The sequence below is a fragment of the Siniperca chuatsi genome, linkage group LG14 (assembly GCF_020085105.1).
Source record: "Siniperca chuatsi isolate FFG_IHB_CAS linkage group LG14, ASM2008510v1, whole genome shotgun sequence".
NCBI lineage: Eukaryota > Metazoa > Chordata > Actinopteri > Centrarchiformes > Sinipercidae > Siniperca > Siniperca chuatsi.
The window spans coordinates 384,256-404,530 of record NC_058055.1 but is presented as its reverse complement, the minus strand read 5'-3'; the positions used below and the strand labels follow the sequence as shown (position 1 = coordinate 404,530).

Genomic DNA, 20,275 nt, shown 5'->3' with positions numbered 1-20,275 from the left:
GGTCGCAAGGTTTCTGGTGCCTGTCGCGCGGCAATCCCCAACACGGTGGTGGGCGCCGGAAGTAAGGGATGCCGTCAGGCTGAAGAAGGAGTCCTATCGGGCCTTGTTGGCTCGTGGGACTCCCGAGGCAGCTGACAGGTACCGGCAGGCTAAGCGTGCTGCAGCCCGTGCGGTCACAGAGGCAAAAACTCAGGACTGGGAGAGGTTCGGAGAGGCCATGGAGGAGGACTATCGGTCGGCCTCAAAGAAATTCTGGCAAACCGTCCGACGGCTCAGGAGGGGGAAGCAGTGCTTCACCAACACCTTGTACGGTGCGGGTGGAGAGCTGTTGACCTCGACTGGGGATGTTGTCGGACGGTGGAAGGAATACTTTGAGGATCTCCTCAATCCCGCTGTCACGCCTCTTCCGAAGAGGAAGCGGAGGCTGGGGACCGGAGGCGGACTCATCCATCACCCTGGCCGAAGTCACTGAGGTTGTTGGCAAGCTCCTTGGTGGCAAGGCTTCGGGGGTGGATGAGATCCGTCCTGAGTATCTTAAGTCTCTGGATGTTGTGGGACTGTCTTGGCTGACACGTCTCTGCAACATCGCGTGGCGATCTGGGACAGTGCCTCTGGACTGGCAGACCGGGGTGGTGGTCCCTCTGTATAAGAAGGGGACCGGAGGGTGTGTTCCAATCACAGAGGGATCACACTTCTCAGCCTCCCGGTAAGGTCTATTCCAGGGTACTGGAGAGGAGAATTCGTCCGATAGTCGAACCTCGGATTCAGGAGGAGCAGAGTGGTTTTCGTCCCGGTCGTGGAACACTGGACCAGCTCTATACTCTCCATCGGGTGCTCGAGGGTTCATGGGAGTTTGCCCAACCAGTCCACATGTGCTTTGTGGATCTGGAGAAGGCATTCGACCGTGTGCCCCGGGCGCTTTGTGGGGAGTGCTCTGGGAGTATGGGGTCCGGGGCCCTTTGCTAAGGGCTGTCCGGTCCCTGTATAACCGGAGCAGGAGCTGTGTTCGCATTGCCGGCAGTAAGTCAGACCTGTTCCCGGTGCATGTTGGACTCCGCCAGGGCTGCCCTTTGTCACCGGTTCTGTTCATAATTTATATGGACAGAATTTCTAGGCGCAGTCAGGGGCGGGAGGGTGTCCGGTTTGGGAACCACAGGATCTCATCTCTGCTGTTTGCAGATGATGTCGTTCTGATGGCTTCTTCAAACCAGGACCTGCAGCATGCACTGGGACGGTTTGCAGCCGAGTGTGAAGCAGCTGGGATGAGAATCAGCTCTTCCAAATCTGAGGCCATGGTTCTTGACCGGAAAAAGGTGGTTTGCTCTCTTCGGCGTGGGTGGGGAGTCCTTGCCCCAAGTGGAGGAGTTTAAGTATCTCGGGTCTTGTTCACGAGTGAGGGACGGATGGAGCGTGAGATTGACAGGCGGATCGGTGCAGCGTCTGCAGTGATGCGGGCGCTGTATCGGACCGTTGTGGTAAAGAAGGAGCTGAGTCGAAAGACAAAGCTCTCGATTTACCGGTCAATCTACGCTCCTGCCCTCACCTATGGTCATGAGCTTTGGGTAGTGACCGAAAGGACAAGATCGCGGATACAAGCGGCCGAAATGGGCTTCCTCCGCCGAGTGGCTGGGCGCCCTTAGAGATAGGGTGAGGAGCTCAGTCACACGGGGAGCTCGAGTAGAGCCGCTGCTCCTCCACGTCGAGAGGAGCCAGCTGAGGTGGCTAGGGCATCTGATCCGGATGCCTCCTGGACGCCTCCCCTCGGGAGGTGTTCTGGGCATGTCCCACCGGGAGGCGGCCCCGGGGAAGACCCAGGACACGCTGGAGGGACTATGTCTCTCGGCTGGCCTGGGAACGCCTCGGGATCCCCCCGGAGGAGCTGGAGGAAGTGTCTGGGGCGAAGGAAGTCTGGGAGTCCCTGCTTAGACTGCTGCCCCCGCGACCCGGCCCCGGATAAGCGGAAGAAGATGGATGGATGGATGGATGGATGGATGAATACACAAATAAATGTAAACAAAATTATCAATCCTGTGTGAAATAACCGCTGTGTTTTCAATAACACTCTTGACAAAAAAGGTCTTTCCACAAGTTTTTAAGAGTCCACTGGACTCTTAAAAACTGTCTCGTTTTTCAGATGAAACTTGTTTTTATCGCTTTTGATGGTTTCAGACACAGTTGTCATGTGAGCATCAGTATTTTGATCAGCCACAAAGGCTTGAACCAGACCTACCAACGACGCATGAGTGACTACGGCTGCATTTTTAGCGTTTAATGTCACACCTTTGCATTTGACTTGTGTTTTACTATGTCGTGTGTGATAAGCGTAGCACTTAGGACCCTCTGATATAAACTCTGTAATGTAATCTTCCTCAGGAAGGCGACACACGTCACCATCGTTTATTTCATCCGTCAAATCACCGAGGTACGGACCTAAGGGAGGGACCCGATCACCAGTCCGCGATGTAAAAAGAACGCTGTCATTGTCACAATACAATACGTGTTCCTGTAATTTATCCAGCAAGCCATAAAGCTTGAGTCTCACATAAGCTATGATCATCGCCTCGATGAACACATTTACATCTCTCACTCTGGAACCCCTGCCGTTAGCATGACGCCACTCCATAGCCACCTCACCTCATAAAGCAAAACTGTCTCACATCATAATGATCGCTGAACATCAGCTGTGTAAATCTCTCTGGCTCGGTGATCAACTCACATGACAGCATGTTATCCCTCATGTTAAAACTCCCCCACAAAGAGTTTAGAAGTAGTTTATAACAGCTCCTGACAGCTTTGTTGACACGGATTTTATTAGAATCTAGTTTAATGCCTTCCTTTTCAAAATAGTCATCAATGTATTTGTCTGCTCTTCAGGTGTTTTGACATGTCCAGGGTAGCCAGATGCCTCTTGCTTGCATTTCAGAAATGTTTTGACATATTCCTTGAACAATGTATCTGTCTTGTTGTGGAAATGCCACACCTCATCAATGCTCACAATCTGATATCCCTTCTCAATCGCCATTTGAAGCTCAAATGAGACCCACACACCTGCCAACTGCCTGTCCCTGTCGCTACAGTATGTGTACATTCACTTGTCTGATTCAAATATCCGGCACACTTGCTACACAGCGGGAACATGAGTTTATCATGACACCTGTAGGACAAGACGGGGTGGAACGACCCTTTTGGGGGGAGCACAGTACATTTCACAAACCCAAAATAAGTATCAATAGAATCAAAATCTCTATGGATAATCTGAGGGTGACCAACCTGGTACTGTTTTTTCGTTTCTGTTGGATACAAACTTGTGAAGTCATAATATCTGATTTTTTCACCCTGAGCCCATGGCATGTTTTCAGGCGGCTATTTTTTCATTGAATGTGCTATATAGCTGACCGTAGGAGACACTGGTGACAGGATTTACATCAGCCTGAACATGGCATTTCACACACCCGTGAAAAAAACAACCTGCAAATTCATAGCATGTGCCTGTGGCTGCGCTATACCTGTCTACAAAATATGGCCCGAACAACTGTTCTCCGTGATTGAGGGCATGTTTGATCTCAATGTTTTCTGTACGAGCCACATATTCCAGCCACTGCATAGAGACCTCTTGTCTCTATGCAGTGTCTTGTTCTGCTGAATGTATGCGCCTTCATACTTGAGAGCCACAGTGTCTCTGGGCAAAAACTGTTTTGAATACACCCATGCAGCTAGATGCCAGAGAGGTGAATGCAAAAGGATCAAGCTGTGTGCACTTGAGAAAAGTGTTGCGATAAATTATACATGCCTTGCGCAACACTGCCACATCATTAATACAGTACTGCCGAATCTCTACTTGAAAATCCAAGATTTCTTCGCGGACTGTGTCATACCACGCCAGAAAGATATTTTTCTGACTGTCACGCATAGTAATATGGATCAGGGTAAGCGCCTATGTAGTTCTCATTTGCCCTAGTGTAGAATTTGTGGGGAAAATAACCTTTCTCCATATCTTGGAAACCTAGGGCTTTGTTTGTTTTACAGAGACGCATGAGTAAAAAACTGAATTAATCTATCCATCGCTGTTGGTATGTTGCATCATACATCACAATGACCCGGCTGCCTCTCATGGTCACCGACGGTGTTATCCTCTGTTTAACAAGTATTCCAATAGTATGTGGGATTTGTTGGGTCTCTGCAGGTCTAGACTGAACTCTTTATAATATTAATTACAGAGACCCAACAAATCCCACCATGAGCAAGCATTTGGCGACAGTGGCAAGGAAAAACTTCCTTTAAGAGGCAGAAACCTTGGACAGAACCAGATAACTTCTGTTATGAATTGGTGCCATATAAATAAAATTGAATTGAATTATATAGTTATCAAATCTGTAGGCATCTGTAATGTTTCACAAATGCTTCTACACATTTCAATGTATTAAAACAAAACTTGTTCCCATCAAAGTCCATTGCACACACAAAATTTGCCTTGTGTTTGCCATTATGATACAGAGTCTCGAAATCGTACAATATGTACTTACTCTGTGGATTTTCCTTTTCAAGGAGATGAATAAAACATTTGTGGGGCACTTTGCTCTCCACCTGTCGCCACAGTGTGAACACACAATGGGGGCACACTTGTGGCTTTTTTTCAGCTGTGTAGATTTTTTCACACGCCTCACAGTATTTCAGTCTGTCACGGTGTTGTGGTGTTTCGCTTCTTGTAGCTTGTGTTGCTCAAAACAGTGTTTAGATTTGCAAATGTGTTTACAGTTGGGACATTTTACACTTTTGCCAGGGTGATTACTGCATGCTGTAAAACAGACGTTGCATTGTTTGCTACAATTATGGAATAGATGGGTTTCACATGTCTTGTAGCAGTCATATAGAGCACCAAAAAAACCCTGGCTTGTTTTCAATCAAATAATAGTGATCATTGTGTAGGTACAACTAAATTGTTCGTGGGTGTGGGCCCTCGTGTGTTTGGAAAGGCTGCAGGTGTTTACGCCCAGAGCCGTGTGGGGGTGTCGCTGTTATCTACAGAGACAATTTTTTTCTATAAGCCTGTATCCTGTAGGGAATTTTCTTCCTTCAAATGCCTAATATTTTGTGTTAACAAACTTCCTATTTTATTTCTCTTAGTTTATCACCCTCCTAAACCTAATGGCATTTTTATCTCCGAATTCTCAGACCTGCTCTCTCTGCTTCTACCTAATTCTTCGCATCATCAACTCAACAACAGCTTGTAAATTTTCAAATGCATTGTCGTCCCACTCTTCTGAGCTGCCTTTCGTCTCTGACAGTGACCTTCTGGTGAACTCCTTTAACAACCTCCTGACAACTCTGGACTCAGTTGCCCCCAATCAGAACCAGAACCAAATCAATTTCAAAAGTCCCCCCGTGGTTCAACGACCACACCCGCTCCCTGAAGAGAGAGGTATGCAAAGCACAGCACAAATGGAAGGCCTGCAAACTCCACGTATATTATAAGTACATGAAGGACTGAAAGGTCCAGTAACATTTAGGAGGAGCTATTGGCGGAAATGGAATATAATATTCATAAGTATGTTTTCATTTATCTATAATTGCCTGAAAATAAGCCATTTTTATCTACAGAGGGAGCGGGTCCCCTTCCACAAAGGTCACTTTGTTGCACTGCCATGTTTCTACAGTAGCCCAGAACAGACAAACCAATCACTGCCTCTAGATAGGACCGTTTGTGTTTTCCGCGAGTTTCGCAGCCACCGTAGTTTCTCCTACACGCTTGGAACAGGAGGATGATCCGAGCGGTATTTAAATGGTTGCAAACTGCAATTTCACCGCTAGATGCCACTAAATCCTACACACTGGACCTTTAATGAAGAAATACAATGCTGCAGTTAATGACGCACAAACAACTTACTTTTCCACTTTAATCTCTCAGAGTGCCCCAAACTCAAAAATACTGATTAAAACATTTGATATGATGATATGGTTAAGCACATGAAGTCATCTGCTTGCCCCTTGGATGTTGTCCTTAACAGACTACTGAAGGAGACTATGTTTACTATTGCCCCTTTCATCTTATCAATTGTAAATAGCTCCCTGACCTCTAGCTCTGTCCCCACTTGGTTTAAAAGCTGCTCTGCTGGAATCCTTAAAAACAAAAACAAAAAAAAAAAACAACTTCGATCCCTCCACTCTGAATAACTACAGACGTGTTTCAAAACTTTCATTTTTACCATTTTTACAAACCTAGGTGAACTAGCAACTTATGCAAAGCCCTCAGCCAAAAATCTTGGGGTAGTTTTTGATCAGGAGTTGTGCTTCGAACCCCATGTAAAGAAAGTTGTTCAGTCATGTTTTTATCATTTGAGAAATATGGCCAAGGTTAAGTCTTTTACTTCACCCACAGATATGGAGACAACTCATCCATGCTTTTATCTCTCTATATACCTGTCTCAGAAATCAACCCACTGCCTACAGTTAGTCCAAAATGCTGCAGCTCAGCTTAACTCAATCCAAAAAATGTGACCGTATCACCCATGCTTTAGCACCCTTGCGCTGGCCGCCTTCTTTATTTCAGGATTGATTTTAAAATTCTTTTAAGGCCAGGCATGGGCTGGCCCCTCCCTACATTTCTGATTTTTTAAGAGCCAGGATGCAGACTGAGATCCTCTGGTAGGGTGTTGTTAGCCATTCCAAGGTCTAGGCTGAAAACCAGAGGAGACCAGGAGTCAGTCCCATTTGATCTCACTTCCAAAGATACATTTTTATAAAACAAATCTTTATTGTGAGATGCCTATTTTTATTTTATCTTTTTTTTGCTTGTGTGGTTTATATTGATTGTTGTAAAGCACTTTGATACCTGTATTGAAAAGTGCTATACAAATAAAGCTATTAATATTATTATTATCACTATTACTTGAGTAAATGTACTTACATTCCACCACTGCAAATCCTACTCATTCTGCCTTTAAAGACTCATTTAATAAAAATCTTTTAGGGTGATAACGTCATAAAACATGACGACAGACAATTGAAGCTTCATTTGAAAACCTCAATAGAAGCTTTGAATGTAAAAAAAACATTCGGTACAGCGGTACATTTGTGGTTATCAAACGGTCAGAAATAACAGGAAAATGCATAGATTTCTGTCAAATAAGGTAACACAGACTCATTGCCTTTACTGTACACGGACCAGTCATGCTTACTGTCATGCATTGTCACCCCCCAAAGGCCTATTCTGAGCCAGGAAAACCCCTGTAAATGTCATATTTTGGCAACAATTTGGGCTCAGCTCCGGCTCATTACACTTTCCCATCTCAGAATATCCCTCTCCCTCTCTCATCTTTGTCCCATTTAAACTATAATAAAGCTGAGATTCACACATGATATAAAGAGTAATGATCAAAACCCAATAGGTCTAAATCACTCCAGCAGCCTCATTGAATTAAACTCACACATTCATAGACTAACTTCTATGCAGTCTATGAATGCCATGAGTACCATGATCTGCTACTGATACAAACTGCACGAGTAATCTTACAGTACTTACGGGTATGGATGTCTGGGCAGTGCCGGTGCCTTTTTCAGCTGGGTTGGTGTGGTAGGCGGCAAGCTTTGGTCACTGTAGGTTCTCCGTATGGGACTCTGTCATACAGGAAGAGACATATCAGGTAGGGAAATTTCTTTTTAGCTGTGACAGAGTGTAGGGTTTTGAAGCACCTGGGGTCAACTCAAATCTTAAAATCAAAGGCCGCTCAATATTTAAATCAGCGCTGTCTCACCATCACAAAGATTTCCTGGTCCATGATGATGACTGGCTAATAGGCCAATTTAGATTCCCTAAAACTGTGCTCTTGGAATTACAGTGGTGTGCAAAAGTGTTTGCCCCCTTCCTGATTTCTTGTTTTTTAGCATATTTGTCACACTTAAATGTTTCAGATCATCAAACAAATTTAAATATTAGTCAGAGATAACACAAGTAAACACAAAATGCAGTTTTTAAATGAAGGTTGTTATTATTAAGGGAAAACAAAATCCAAACCTACATGGCCCTGTGTGAAAAAGTGATTGCCCCCTAAACCTAATAACTGGTTGGGCCACCCTTAGCAGCAACATCTGCAATCATGCGTTTGCGATAACTTGCAATGAGTGCTTTTACAGCGCTGTATAGGAATTTTGGCCCACTCATCTTTGCAGAATTGTTGTAATTCAGCCACATTGGAGGGTTTTCGAGCATGAACTGCCTTTTTAAGGTCATGCCACAGCATCTCAATAGGATTCAGGTCAGGACTTTGACTAGGCCACTCCAAAGTCTTCATTATGTTCTTCTTCTTCTTCTTCTGTCAGCCTCACTGGAATGCTGTATCAAATTCACATCTGAATCCATATAAGGTTCGGCTATTATGCAATAATAATAAACATTATAACAGTAACATTTGCAAACAGTTGCTCAACTTATCTCCACTAGGCCTCTCCAAAGTCTTCATTTTGTTCTTCAGCCATTCAGAGACCCCACAACAACATCCAAAGAACTGCAGGCCTCACTTGCTTCAGTTAAGGTCAGTGTTCATGACTCCACCATAAGAAAGAGACTGGGCAAAAATGGCCTGCATGGCAGAGTTCCACTGCTGAGCAAAAAGAAGGCTCATCTCATGTTTGCCAGAAAACATCTTGATGATCCCCAAGACTTTTGGGAAAATACTCTGTGGACTGACAAGACAAAAGTTTAACTTTTTGGAAGGTGTGTGTCCCATTACATCTGGCGTAAAAGTAACACCGCATTTCAGAAAAAGAACATCATGGAACCATGAATTCTGCTGTCTACCAAAAACTCCTGAAGGAGAATGTCCGGCCATCTATTCGTGACCTCAAGCTGAAGCGAACTTGGGTTCTGCAGCAGGACAATGATCCAAAACACACCAGCAAGAATGGCTGAAGAAGAACAAAATGAAGACTTTTGAGTGGCCTAGTCAAAGTCCTAACCTGAATCCTATTGAGATGCTGTGGCATGACCTTAAAAAAAGCAGTTCATGCTCGAAAACCCTCCAATGTGGCTGAATTACAACAATTCTGCAAAGATGAGTGGGCCAAAATTCCTCCACAGCGCTGTAAAAGCACTCATTGCAAGTTATCGCAAACGCATGATTGCAGATGTTGCTGCTAAGGGTGGCCCAACCAGTTATTAGGTTTAGGGGGCAATCACTTTTTCACACAGGGCCATGTAGGTTTGGACTTTGTTTTCCCTTAATAATAACAGACTTGATTTAAAAACTGCATTTTGTGTTTACTTGTGTTATCTTTGACTAATATTTAAATTTGTTTGATGATCTGAAACATTTAAACAACATGCAAAAAAATAAGAAATCAGGAAGGGGGCGAACACTTTTGCACACCACTGTATGTGCTATATTGGGTCCACCATTAGACAGACCAACCCGAAGGAACCGCACCATCCCAGTACAAATACAAGTAGGCTACTAACCACTCTGGGGTTTCTGGCAACCCTACCTGTTACCAGTAGGAGTTATTTGACAGGTTTGATATGATTAGATTGGATTAGATTCAACTTTATTGTCATTACACATGTACAAGTACAAGGCAACAAAATGCAATTTAGGTCTAACCAGAAGTGCAGGATATAAAGTGTGTGCATAAATGTAGGATAGAGCAGTATAGGTATATGATCAACAATATATAATGTTTACCTTTCAACCCAAAGCCCCTTTTGAAAATAATATAAATCTATTACATTTTGCTGCATTTTCTTTTGTTTGTGACCCCGCTGCTGTGGCCATCAAACAATATGTGCTTTCTAACCTCCACCTCACCTCGATTTCTGTGTCAGAAAAATGATTTTTTTCCCGTCTTCCTCTCAGTTATTGTAGCCATGATTCACCGTAAGCAGGCTCATTTATATGTATCAGTATTCATCTGGTGCTTTGCATTGAACATTTATGGTTGAATGTGGGTGTGTAGAGGTCGGGATATGAGGCTGATCCACGTGTGCACATTCCCAGGTGGACTGTGATTTCTAAAGGGAAAGTTTCCTGCGCGCCTGCTATTTTCGGCTTTTGTGCGCACATACACTTTTAGTATGAATCCTATGCACTTTATAATTGGTAATATAAAAATATTATAACGAGTATGGTCTAGACCTGCTCAATATGAAAAGTGCAGTGAGATAAGTTCTGTTATGAACTGGCGCTATATAAATAAAAATTTAAAATTGAATTGAAAAAACACAAAACAAGACTAAGGCATCTAGTTTCACAGCAATGTGGGACGGTGGATTAGGCTGGCAGAAAGACCAGCGGTGGTAACAAGACCGAAAAGGTGGATTAAATATTAAAAATAATAATAATAATAATAATTTTAAAAAATGACCTACGTGGGTTGTCTTTCTACCAGCCATTTCACCTACTGATATCATGAACCTCATCAGAGTTTAATAGAACTTCATCAAACCAATTCATTAACCTTCAGCTGCTGACAGAAATCTGAGGAATCTAGATAAGGAAATATGTCCACTATGACATTGTAGTATCTTATTTCTTCTGTGGCTTATTTTATCAATTCAAATTCTGTGTGCATCAAAATAACAAGCCTTAATAACAAGCCTTAATGTAAAGTGTTATTGGTTATGCCTAGGCAGGCAAGGGATGTGTGTTATTATTCAGCAGGCGATGAAATTAAAGCAGTATTTGTGTGGGAAACTATCAACAATAGGGTGGCATTACAGGAACCTGTAAAATCCTGAGTGATCTCAGTTTGTACATGTTAACGGTGAGTCATCCGTGCCCCAAACACCTCAGAGACACATTATCTAAAGATAGAGTTGCTCTAGATGGCATTGCCCTGGCCTCCAGCACCACCATAGGGAACCTCGGAGTTATCTTTCATCAGGATTTATCCTTTAACTCAAACATAAAACAAATTTCAAAGACAGCCTTCTTTCACCTACGCAATGTTGCAAAAATCATACACATCCTGTCTCAAAATGATGCCGAAAAACTAGTGCATGCATTTGTTACTTCTAGGCTGGACTACTGCAATTCCTTATTATCAGGCTGCCCGAATAAGTCCCTTAAGACTCTCCAGTTGATCCAGAATTCTGTGGCACATGTACTGACGAGAACTAGGAAAAAAGATCCTATCTCTCCAGTATTAGCTTCTCTGCACTGGCTTCCAGTAAAATCCAGAATAGAATTTAAAACCCTACTCCTCACCTACAAAGCTCTTAATGGTCAGGCACCATCGTATCTTAAAGAGCTCATAATACCTTATTACCCAACTAGAAAACTGCGCTCCCAGGATGCAGGGTTACTCGTGCTTCCTCAAGTGTCCAAAAGTAGAATAGGAGCCAGAGCATTCAGTTATCAAGCTCCTCTCCTGTGGAATCAGATCCCAGTTTGGGTTCGGGAGGCAGACACCATCTCCACATTTAAGAGCAGGCTTAACAACTGCTACTACAGCTGTTGTTATTGGCTTTGTTACTAATACTGACATTATTATTCCTATAGCTGTCACTCCTATTATTATTAATTTATTAATATTAATATTACATTACCATTACATTATTTGAAAAAATTCTAGGTGGTATTTGAATTGTGCTTCCCTCTCCCCAACCACCCCCCCCATCCTTCAAAATCTCTCTCTCTCTCTCTCTCTCTCTCTCTCTCTCTCTCTCTCTCTCTCATAACCTCTCTCAAAACCTAACCATTGAGTCTGGTTCTGTCCAAGGTTTCTGCCTCTTAAAGGAAGTTTTTTCTTGCAACTGTCACCAAGTGCTTGCTCATGGTGGGTTTTTTTGGGTCTCTGCTTTGCTCTATAGAAAAAGTACAATAAGATAACTTTTGTTATGAATTGGTGCTATATAAATAAAATAAATTGAATTGAATAGGCTACTGGAAGATAAAACAAACAAAAAGATCTGGAGCCCTAGTTCACACAGGAAACAGGAGAACGATTTAAATGCCCTGTACTAACCTGGTTACTGTAAATTTGCAAATATATGCAGCAGATAATTCATCAGATTTCTCTCCTACCCCCTACTTTTTTAGTGTGTGTGTGCTTGTGTCAGAGCAGACTGATAGAGGAGATTCATACCACACCTACATGAGGATTGACACACTTGGCACAGCGGTGTGTTCCAGCGCAAACTGGAGATTCCATTACCACCACCAGTTTATTGCCATGAAAATGGAGGCTGTGATGCTCCTTACACTCAACTGAAACAAAGTGAATCAACTGCTCAACTTTTTTTGCATTGAGTTGAGCATCTTGGGTAGACACTGTCGAGGCTGTATGCAAATCCTGCTTTCTTCAGCAATATTGCAGATGTTATTCCCAAACAAGTTCCTAACCATAACCTTACAGTAACATGTCTCGAATATATCTAGCATCTTTTCCCGAAAAAAAAGGGCATTTTATGTTAAAACTGTGCATTTACAAAAAGTTTCTCACAAGAGGGACCCAAATTTTTAGGAGATCCTCAGCTCAAACATAGGGAAATTTAATTGAAGCCAATGGATCTGTTGCTTCTATTTTTAATAGGTTTTTTTTTGTCTGTTCATGAGTTATATCTCAGGGCAGCTGTGGCTCAGGAGAGCAGATCGTCCACTAATCACAGGGTTGGTGGTTTGTTCCCCTGCTCCTCCTGACCACATGTTAAAGAGTCCTTGAGCAAGACACTGAATCCCACATTTGTCCCGATGGTCAGGCCAGCACATTGCATAGCAGCTTGCTGTGTGTGTGTGAATGGGTGAATGAGAGAGAAATTGTAAAGTACTTTGGATAAAAGCATTTTCACTACAGCAGTTAATTTAGTTGAAATAAAGAGCCACATTTTCCTCACTCGTGGAAACTACATTGCCTGGAATCATTACAGAAGAACTCTCAACCCTCATGCCTAGCTACCTGCTGCGCTTCTCTGTAGAAGACCTCTCCAGATGGACTCTCCCAGCACGGTTCCAGACCAAGAGGGCCGCAGATAGTCAGTTTGGACGAGGTGAACGGAGGTCTGGGGCTCATATCAGGGGCTTCTGTGGGTGACACATTAAAACTAAAGTTTAAGAAAGAAGACATGATGAGAGTTTGAAGCACAGACTATGTATCGCCAAGTTTCAGGTCTCAGCTACATGGATCTGATTTTAATACCATTTTGGACAACCAACATAAGGAAACCAGGTTTCAACAACAGAATTAGGAAATCAAGTCAAATTTTATTTGACAACAAATGAACATAATCTATATACTTAACAAAAACCTCAAACCTTTACCAGAAACTGCATTTTCATGGTGGAAGAAAAGACCCTATAACTATTTACAAACAAAACATCATCTTTTAAGTTGATATGGTGAACAACTTCTTCTCTCCTGGGAAAAACTGGCTTGCTAAATGCTCCATTATGTTCGCCAGCTGGTCTATAATTGTCTGTCTGCTATTTGCTGCTAAGCAGGTAGTAAACAGTGGGTTTTTACAGCTTTTTCACTGAAAACAGCTGCCTGCTGCTGCCGAAAACATTGTATGAGAGCGGTGAGAGTGAACCAGAACAATAAAGTTGTGGGCTGGACAGATACAGTGCATCCGGAAAGTATTCACAGCGCTTCCCTTTTTCCACATTTTGTTATGTTACAGCCTTATTCCAAAATGGAATAAATTCAATATTTTCCTCAAAATTCTACAAACAATACCCCATAATGACAACGTGAAAGAAGTTTGTTTGAAATTTTTGCAAATGTATTAAAAATTAAATAAAAAAAAAATAATTAAAAAATCAGATGTACATAAGTATTCACAGCCTTTGCCATGACACTCAAAATTGAGCTCAGGTGCATCCTGTTTCCACTGATCATACTTGAGATGTTTCTACAACTTGATTGGAGTCGACCTATGATAAATTCAGTTGATTGGACATGATTTGGAAAGGCACACACCTGTCTATATAAAGGTCCCACAGTTAACAGTGCATGTCAGAGCACAAACCAAGCCATGAAGTCCAAGGAATTGTTTGTAGACCTCCGAGACAGGATTGTATCGAGGCACAGATCTGGGGAAGGGTACAGAAAAATTTCTGCAGCATTGAAGGTCCCAATGAGCACAGTGTGTCGTATGGGGTGCAGAATGTGGACCCAAATGCAGACGACTAGGAAGCAGTATGAGGATGAAGTAGCCAGATGGCTACAGTGTTTATTGGGGTGAAGTGGCTTACAGATAGGTACAGGCGGACAGACCGGTAGGCAGACAGGCAACAGGTAACAGGCAAATGGGCAGATACAGGTTCAGGTACAGGGAAAATGGATTACCGACTGGCAGTGGTAGAACCAAGGAAGTGAGTCCAATGAGGCTAAACAAATCCAATAGGGAGCAGGCAAAGTTCAAAGTCCAGAATCCAGACACGGTCCAAGGGAGACAAAGAACCCAAACAGATGGTAAGAATGCCGGGGAACTGGGCACGGGAACAAGGTACAATGAAAAGTGCACCAAACGGCGACACACACAATACAGGAACAACAATGAACAGTGGAAAAGACCTGGACTAAATACCCTAAGGGAGGTGAGACAACAAGACACAGGTGCAAACAATCAGGGAGCGGCCAACAATCAAAACTAGAGGGAAAGCAAACAAAGACAGGAAGTAAAACCACAAGACACACAAGGAGAGGAACACACTACAAAATAAAACAGGAAATGACAAAACCTCAAACTATAACACAGCGGCCTCCATCATCCATAAATGGAAGAAGTTTGGAACCACCAGGACTCTTCCTAGAGCTGGCCGCCCGGTCAAACTGAGCGATCGGGGGGAGAAAGGCCTTAGTCAGGGATGTGATCAAGAACCCGATGGTCACTCTGACAGAGCTCCAGTGTTTCCTGTGGAGAGAGCATAACCTTCCAGAAGAACAACCATCTCTGCAGCACGGAAGCCACTCCTCAGTAAAAGGCACATGACATCCTGCCTGGAGTTTGCCAAAAGGCACCTAAAGAACTCTCAGAACATGAGAAACAAAATTCTCTGGTCTGATGAAACAAAGATTGAACTCTTTGGCCTGAATGGCAAGCGTCATGTCTGGAGGAAACCAGGCACTGCTCATCATCTGGACAATACCATCCCTACAGTGAAGCATGGTGGTAGTAGCATCATGCTGTAGGGATGTTTTTCAGCGGCAGGAACTGGGAGACCAGTCAGGATTGAGGGAAAGATGAATGCAGCAATGTACAGAGACATCCTTGATGAAAACCTGCTCCAGAGCGCTCTGGACCTCAGACTGGGGCGAAGGTTCATCTTCCAACAGGACAACGACCCTAAGCTCACAGCCAAGATAACAAAGGCGTGGCTATGGGACAACTCTGTGAATGTCCTCGAGTGGCCCAGCCAGAGCCCAGACCTGAACCTGACTGAACATCTCTGGAGAGATCTGAAAATGGCTGTGCACCGACGCTCCCCATCCAACCTGATGGAGCTTGAGAAGTCCTGCAAAGAAGAATGGGAGAAACTGCACAAAAATAGGTGTGCCAAGCTTGTCGCATCATACTCAAAGATTTGAGGCTGTAATTGGTGCCAAAGGTGCTTCAACAAAGTATTGAGCAAAGGCTGCGAATACTTCTGTACATGTGATTTTTTCCCCCCATTTATTTGTAATAAATTTGCAAAGATTTCAAACTAAATTCTTTCACGTTGTCATTATGGGGTATTGTTTGTAGAATTTAGAGGAAAATAATGATTTTAATTTTGGAATAAGGCTGTAACATAACAAAATGTGGAAAAAGTGAAGCACTGAATACTTTCCAGATGCACTGTAAACAATAAGCTGAAACTCAGTATAAAGCTCTGTAAAGTTGAGGGGAGCTGCAGATTAAGGTGATAATTGTCTGTATGTCCATTGCTACATTGTTCTTATAAAAAATATCGATACTTTAAACTTCTTGTAGATACCCTATATGACACTCATATCAGGCAGATGATAAGTAAAGGAAAAGAGAGCTTTTTCCAAGCACATTTCCCAAAACAATTTGACAGTCATACTAGTGATCGTACTACAGATGCCACAATATCCTACCGATCCAGGCACATTTTAAAGGATCGGTATCCGCTAAAATAGAGCTGATCAAATGCCAGTCCTTTCATTACTGTACCCTACTGTATCTTGTTCACCTCAGCCTGGTAGTGTTGCAGCGCTGCTCTCCTTTACAACAGCCTGCAATGCAAGCATTTCGCTGCATATACGAGTGGAAAGTGTGTGAATGTGAAAAATGTGTTAGGTGCACTGGTGACTGACTGAATTCTGAAGTTCAGGGTGGCAAAATACAGATTCACTAAATTCTGCCACTCTCTCTTTCTCATTGAAAAGTACAGTATTGAGTGTAAGTCACCCATAGAACCCAACACACAATTACTGTAGTTTTGCACGGAAAACAGACGAAAATAGAAGTGTAAAAAAGGCTACACATTTTCAATGATCTCAGTAACGGGTTTCACGTAAGGTGCAAGTGTAATGTGCTACTGAAATCATTGAAAATGTGTAGCCTTTTTTCAGTTCAACATTTTCTAAACTTTTCCAGACTTTTCCAAAAATTGTCAAACCTTGGAAGCTCTTACACTCTCCATACATTGTTCAGACTTTGCACACCAGTTTAAAAACACTGAGCATTTGAGAACCTACCTGCATATGTCAGCCTATCAGGGACCTGCATGGTGTATGCGGGGGGAGGCCCTTCTGGCCTCCTCGTGGCCTCCTCTCTTTCCTCCTCCTCCTGCCACTGCTGCCTTGGGCTGATGCTCAGGTGTTCCGGGACACGCATGTTTTCGTTGATAGCCTCCATGAAGGCCGGATCACGACCAGGGACCTGGGACATCTCCCTTGGGTACAAAGTGAATGCCATCATCGTGTGACAACACCTGGTACCACTTCTATTGAAATTAATGGGATGGGCATGACAAGTCCCACTATAACCCATCATATCTGTTTAGTTTAACCTTTGACTGAAAAATTCAACAAAATAAAATAAAAAACCCATTACGTGATATTGACATATGTTTTTTTATCTATTGCACATTGGCTTCCTTGTTTTTGGTCTCCAAACAGATCATGGCTCTGTTTATTATTATTTATTTACTTATTGCTAACCAGACTGCAATTATAACCAGATCAATTTAGACCTTGTTGTCTTGTATCTTAGATCTTGGTGCTGCACTCGACACCATTGTCCATCACATCCTATTACAGAGACTGGAACATTCAATTAGCATTAAAGGAGCCGAACTAAGCTGGTTTAAATCCTATCTATCAGATCGATCTCAGTTTGTACATGTTAATGATGAATCCTCCATGCACAGCAATGTTAGTCACAGAGTTCCACAAGGTTCTGGGCTTGGACCAATTCTATTCACCTTATATATGCTTCCTTTAGGCAATATTATTAGGAAAATAAAGTATTTCTGATTCTGAAACACTCCATACATTTTCATGCAGATGATACCCAATTATATATATCAATCAAGCCAGATGAAACTAACCAGTTAGCATCCCTTAAGGACATAAAAACCTGGATGACCTGCAATTTTCTGATGTTAAACTCTGACAAAACTGAAGTTATTGTACTTGGCCCCAAACACCTCAGAGACACATTATCTAAAGATAGAGTTGCTCTAGATGGCATTGCCCTGGCCTCCAGCACCACCGTAAGGAACTTCAGAGTTATCTTTGGATCAGGATTTATCCTTTAACTCCCACATGAAACAAACTTCAAGGACTGCCTTCTTTCACCTACGCAACATTGCAAAAATTAGTCCATGCATTTGTTACTTCTAGGCTGGACTATTGCAGTTCCTTATTATCAGGTTGCCCGAATAAGTCCCTTAAGACTCTCCAGTTGATCCAGAATGCTGCGACACGTGTACTGACAAGAACTAGGAAAAGAGATCATTTTTCTCCAGTATTAGCTTCTCTGCACTGGCTCCCTGTAAAATCCAGAATAGAAATTAAAATCCTTCTCCTCACCTACAAAGCTCTTAATGGTCTCATAATACCTTATTACCCCATTAGAACACTGCGCTCCCAGGATGCAGGGTTACTCGTGCTTCCTCAAGTGTCCAAAAGTAGAATGGGAGCCAGAGCCTTCAGTTATCAAGCTCCTCTTCTGTAGAATCAGATCCCAGTTTGGGTTCGGGAGGCAGACACCATCTCCACATTTAAGAGTAGGCTTAAGACTTTCCTCTTTGATAAAGCTTATAGTTAGGGCTGGTTTGGGGGAGTCCTGAACCATCCCTTAGTTATGCTGCTATAGGCCTAGACTGCCGGCAGACTTCCCATGATGCGCCACTTTCCTCTCTCCTTCTCTCCCTCTGTATGCATTTTTATCCCATTACTGCATGTTACTAACTCGACATCTTCTCTCTCCCGTAGTTCTGTGCTTTCTCGTTTCTCTCCTCTCTCCTTCTGTCGCTTTCAGCAGGTATTTCTGCCTCTGCAGCTGCAGAGATCTTTGGTTGTGGGCCACCAGCTGTCCCTGTGGTCCTGCTCGACAACTGCTACTACAATTGTTATTATTAGTCTTATTACTATTTTTATCATTATTATTCCTATCACTATCATTCTTATTTTTATTACTTTATTAATATTAACATTACCACTACATTTATATTTTAAAATTCTAGCTGGTAGGCTATTTGCATTGCGCTTCCCTCTCCCCCACCCCCTTTTCTCTCGCTGCCTCAGTGATTTACATTTGTACTAGTCATCTAGCCTATATTATTAGCTAGAACACACATAAGTCATGACAACGAGGCTGTAACATTTGCTATCACTCACCAACACCGCAGCTCCCTGACTGTAAAAATAAAGCAATCTTCAAACCCTGTCTTTTACACCTTCAGGAGGATTATTTATTACTAACGTTAACGGTTTTTATCTCCAAATGAATGTAGGACGACTCAGAGATACTGCTCACTAACGTTAGCTAAACAAAGTGTAAATGCTAACTTAGTTAATTCAAAATAACAAGTACCGCTAAGTGATAAGGGTCCAGATTTATAGAGGCATATAAAATTTGGCGATTAGCGCCACCTTCTGACAACAATAGTAAACATTATCGAGAGATCTGGCTAACGTTAGCCCTCCTGATTATTAAATTCTCTTGACTTTGGTGGGGAAAAACTCCCGTTGACACTTGGCACCAATGTGTGTTCATGTGCTACAGTGACGTAATGACCCTTCCTTCTTTTATAGTTTCCTTGGTCATGACTGGGAATCCTTTTAGAATCCACCAGCCAATACAACCACAGCAGACAATACATACACAGGAGCCTCACCATGACATCTCTTTTTTGCAAATATTACAGTTCAGCTTCTCTTCAACTCCTTTTACTCGAGGAACCCACGTTTTCATAGCAACTTTACAAAGTTACTTACTAGCGTTAGTTTAGCCAAATGCCCACGAGGACATTATTGACTGCGTTTGTATCATTGGGAATGTACCGTTCCATGCAGCATTTCTAATCCGCGCAACAGCAACTCTAGTCGGCTATTAGTTAGCAACAGGTTGCTGACGATAGCTAACAACAGGTCGCATTTCATAACTCACAACAAGACATTGTAATATGGCTAGGATCGTTAAGTACATGTTTAAAAGTAAGTAAGAGGTAAAGTACCTCAATAACTGATGACAGACCTTCCAAAGTGACTTCTTATTCGTCTCCTTTTTGTTTTACGGCAGTTGGCGATCCAGCTTATTGGTGCATTACCGCCACCTTCTGCACCGGAATGTGGGTCAGACAATAGATTTACAATCTAAATCCCTTCGAAAAACAAACAAAAATAATATATCAATGTTTATGAAAATGTCATATATGCCATGTATGTACATATGATGGTAGCACATATGACATATATAAGAGTGTATATTGAATGCCAAATATGTTTTTATTCAAAATAAAAATATTAATTGGTGCATTTTATGGGCATATATGATATTACAATGTATTTATCATATATTAAAAAAGTAAAGTATATTTCAAGAATATTTCATTCTGTTTGGCATATACTGTTAACGAAATATGCTGTCATATGTATTTTATAATTATGTAACAACTGTTGTACATACTGTATGTGTTAAATAGAATGTTGCTCTAATATGTCACATATATGCCAGTGTCATTTATGGAAATATTCAAAATTGTTTAATTATATGTGGACATACTGTATATGCACTAATAAAAGCAGGCCTGCATTGAAAAGGCATGAAATCATGTGTCAAAAGACTACACTTAATATATTCATTAATGTTAGTGTCATATATGTCACTGTT

At 42.4% G+C, this 20,275-nt stretch overlaps 1 protein-coding gene across 7 annotated transcripts in view; it reads right to left on the bottom strand.

The window, feature by feature from the left end:
- Nucleotides 1-19,773, bottom strand: part of LOC122888250 (mitochondrial fission factor) — a 38,270-nt gene extending 18,497 nt beyond the window's left edge. For 3 of the 7 annotated variants that reach the window (XM_044222454.1, XM_044222455.1, XM_044222461.1), the window contains exons 1-4: nt 19,281-19,625; nt 16,633-16,829; nt 12,886-13,010; nt 7,520-7,614 (exon numbers count right to left, since the gene is read on the bottom strand). In XM_044222454.1, the coding sequence (XP_044078389.1) occupies nt 7,520-7,614; nt 12,886-13,010; nt 16,633-16,829; nt 19,281-19,357 (494 nt within the window). In that variant the 5' untranslated portion in view covers nt 19,358-19,625. Of the gene's footprint in view, nt 1-7,519; nt 7,615-12,885; nt 13,011-16,632; nt 16,830-18,780; nt 19,187-19,280 lie in introns of those variants that run through there. The other 4 variants (XM_044222456.1, XM_044222457.1, XM_044222458.1 and 1 more) reach the window with 4 other exon arrangements.
- Nucleotides 19,774-20,275: the final 502 nt, after the last annotated feature.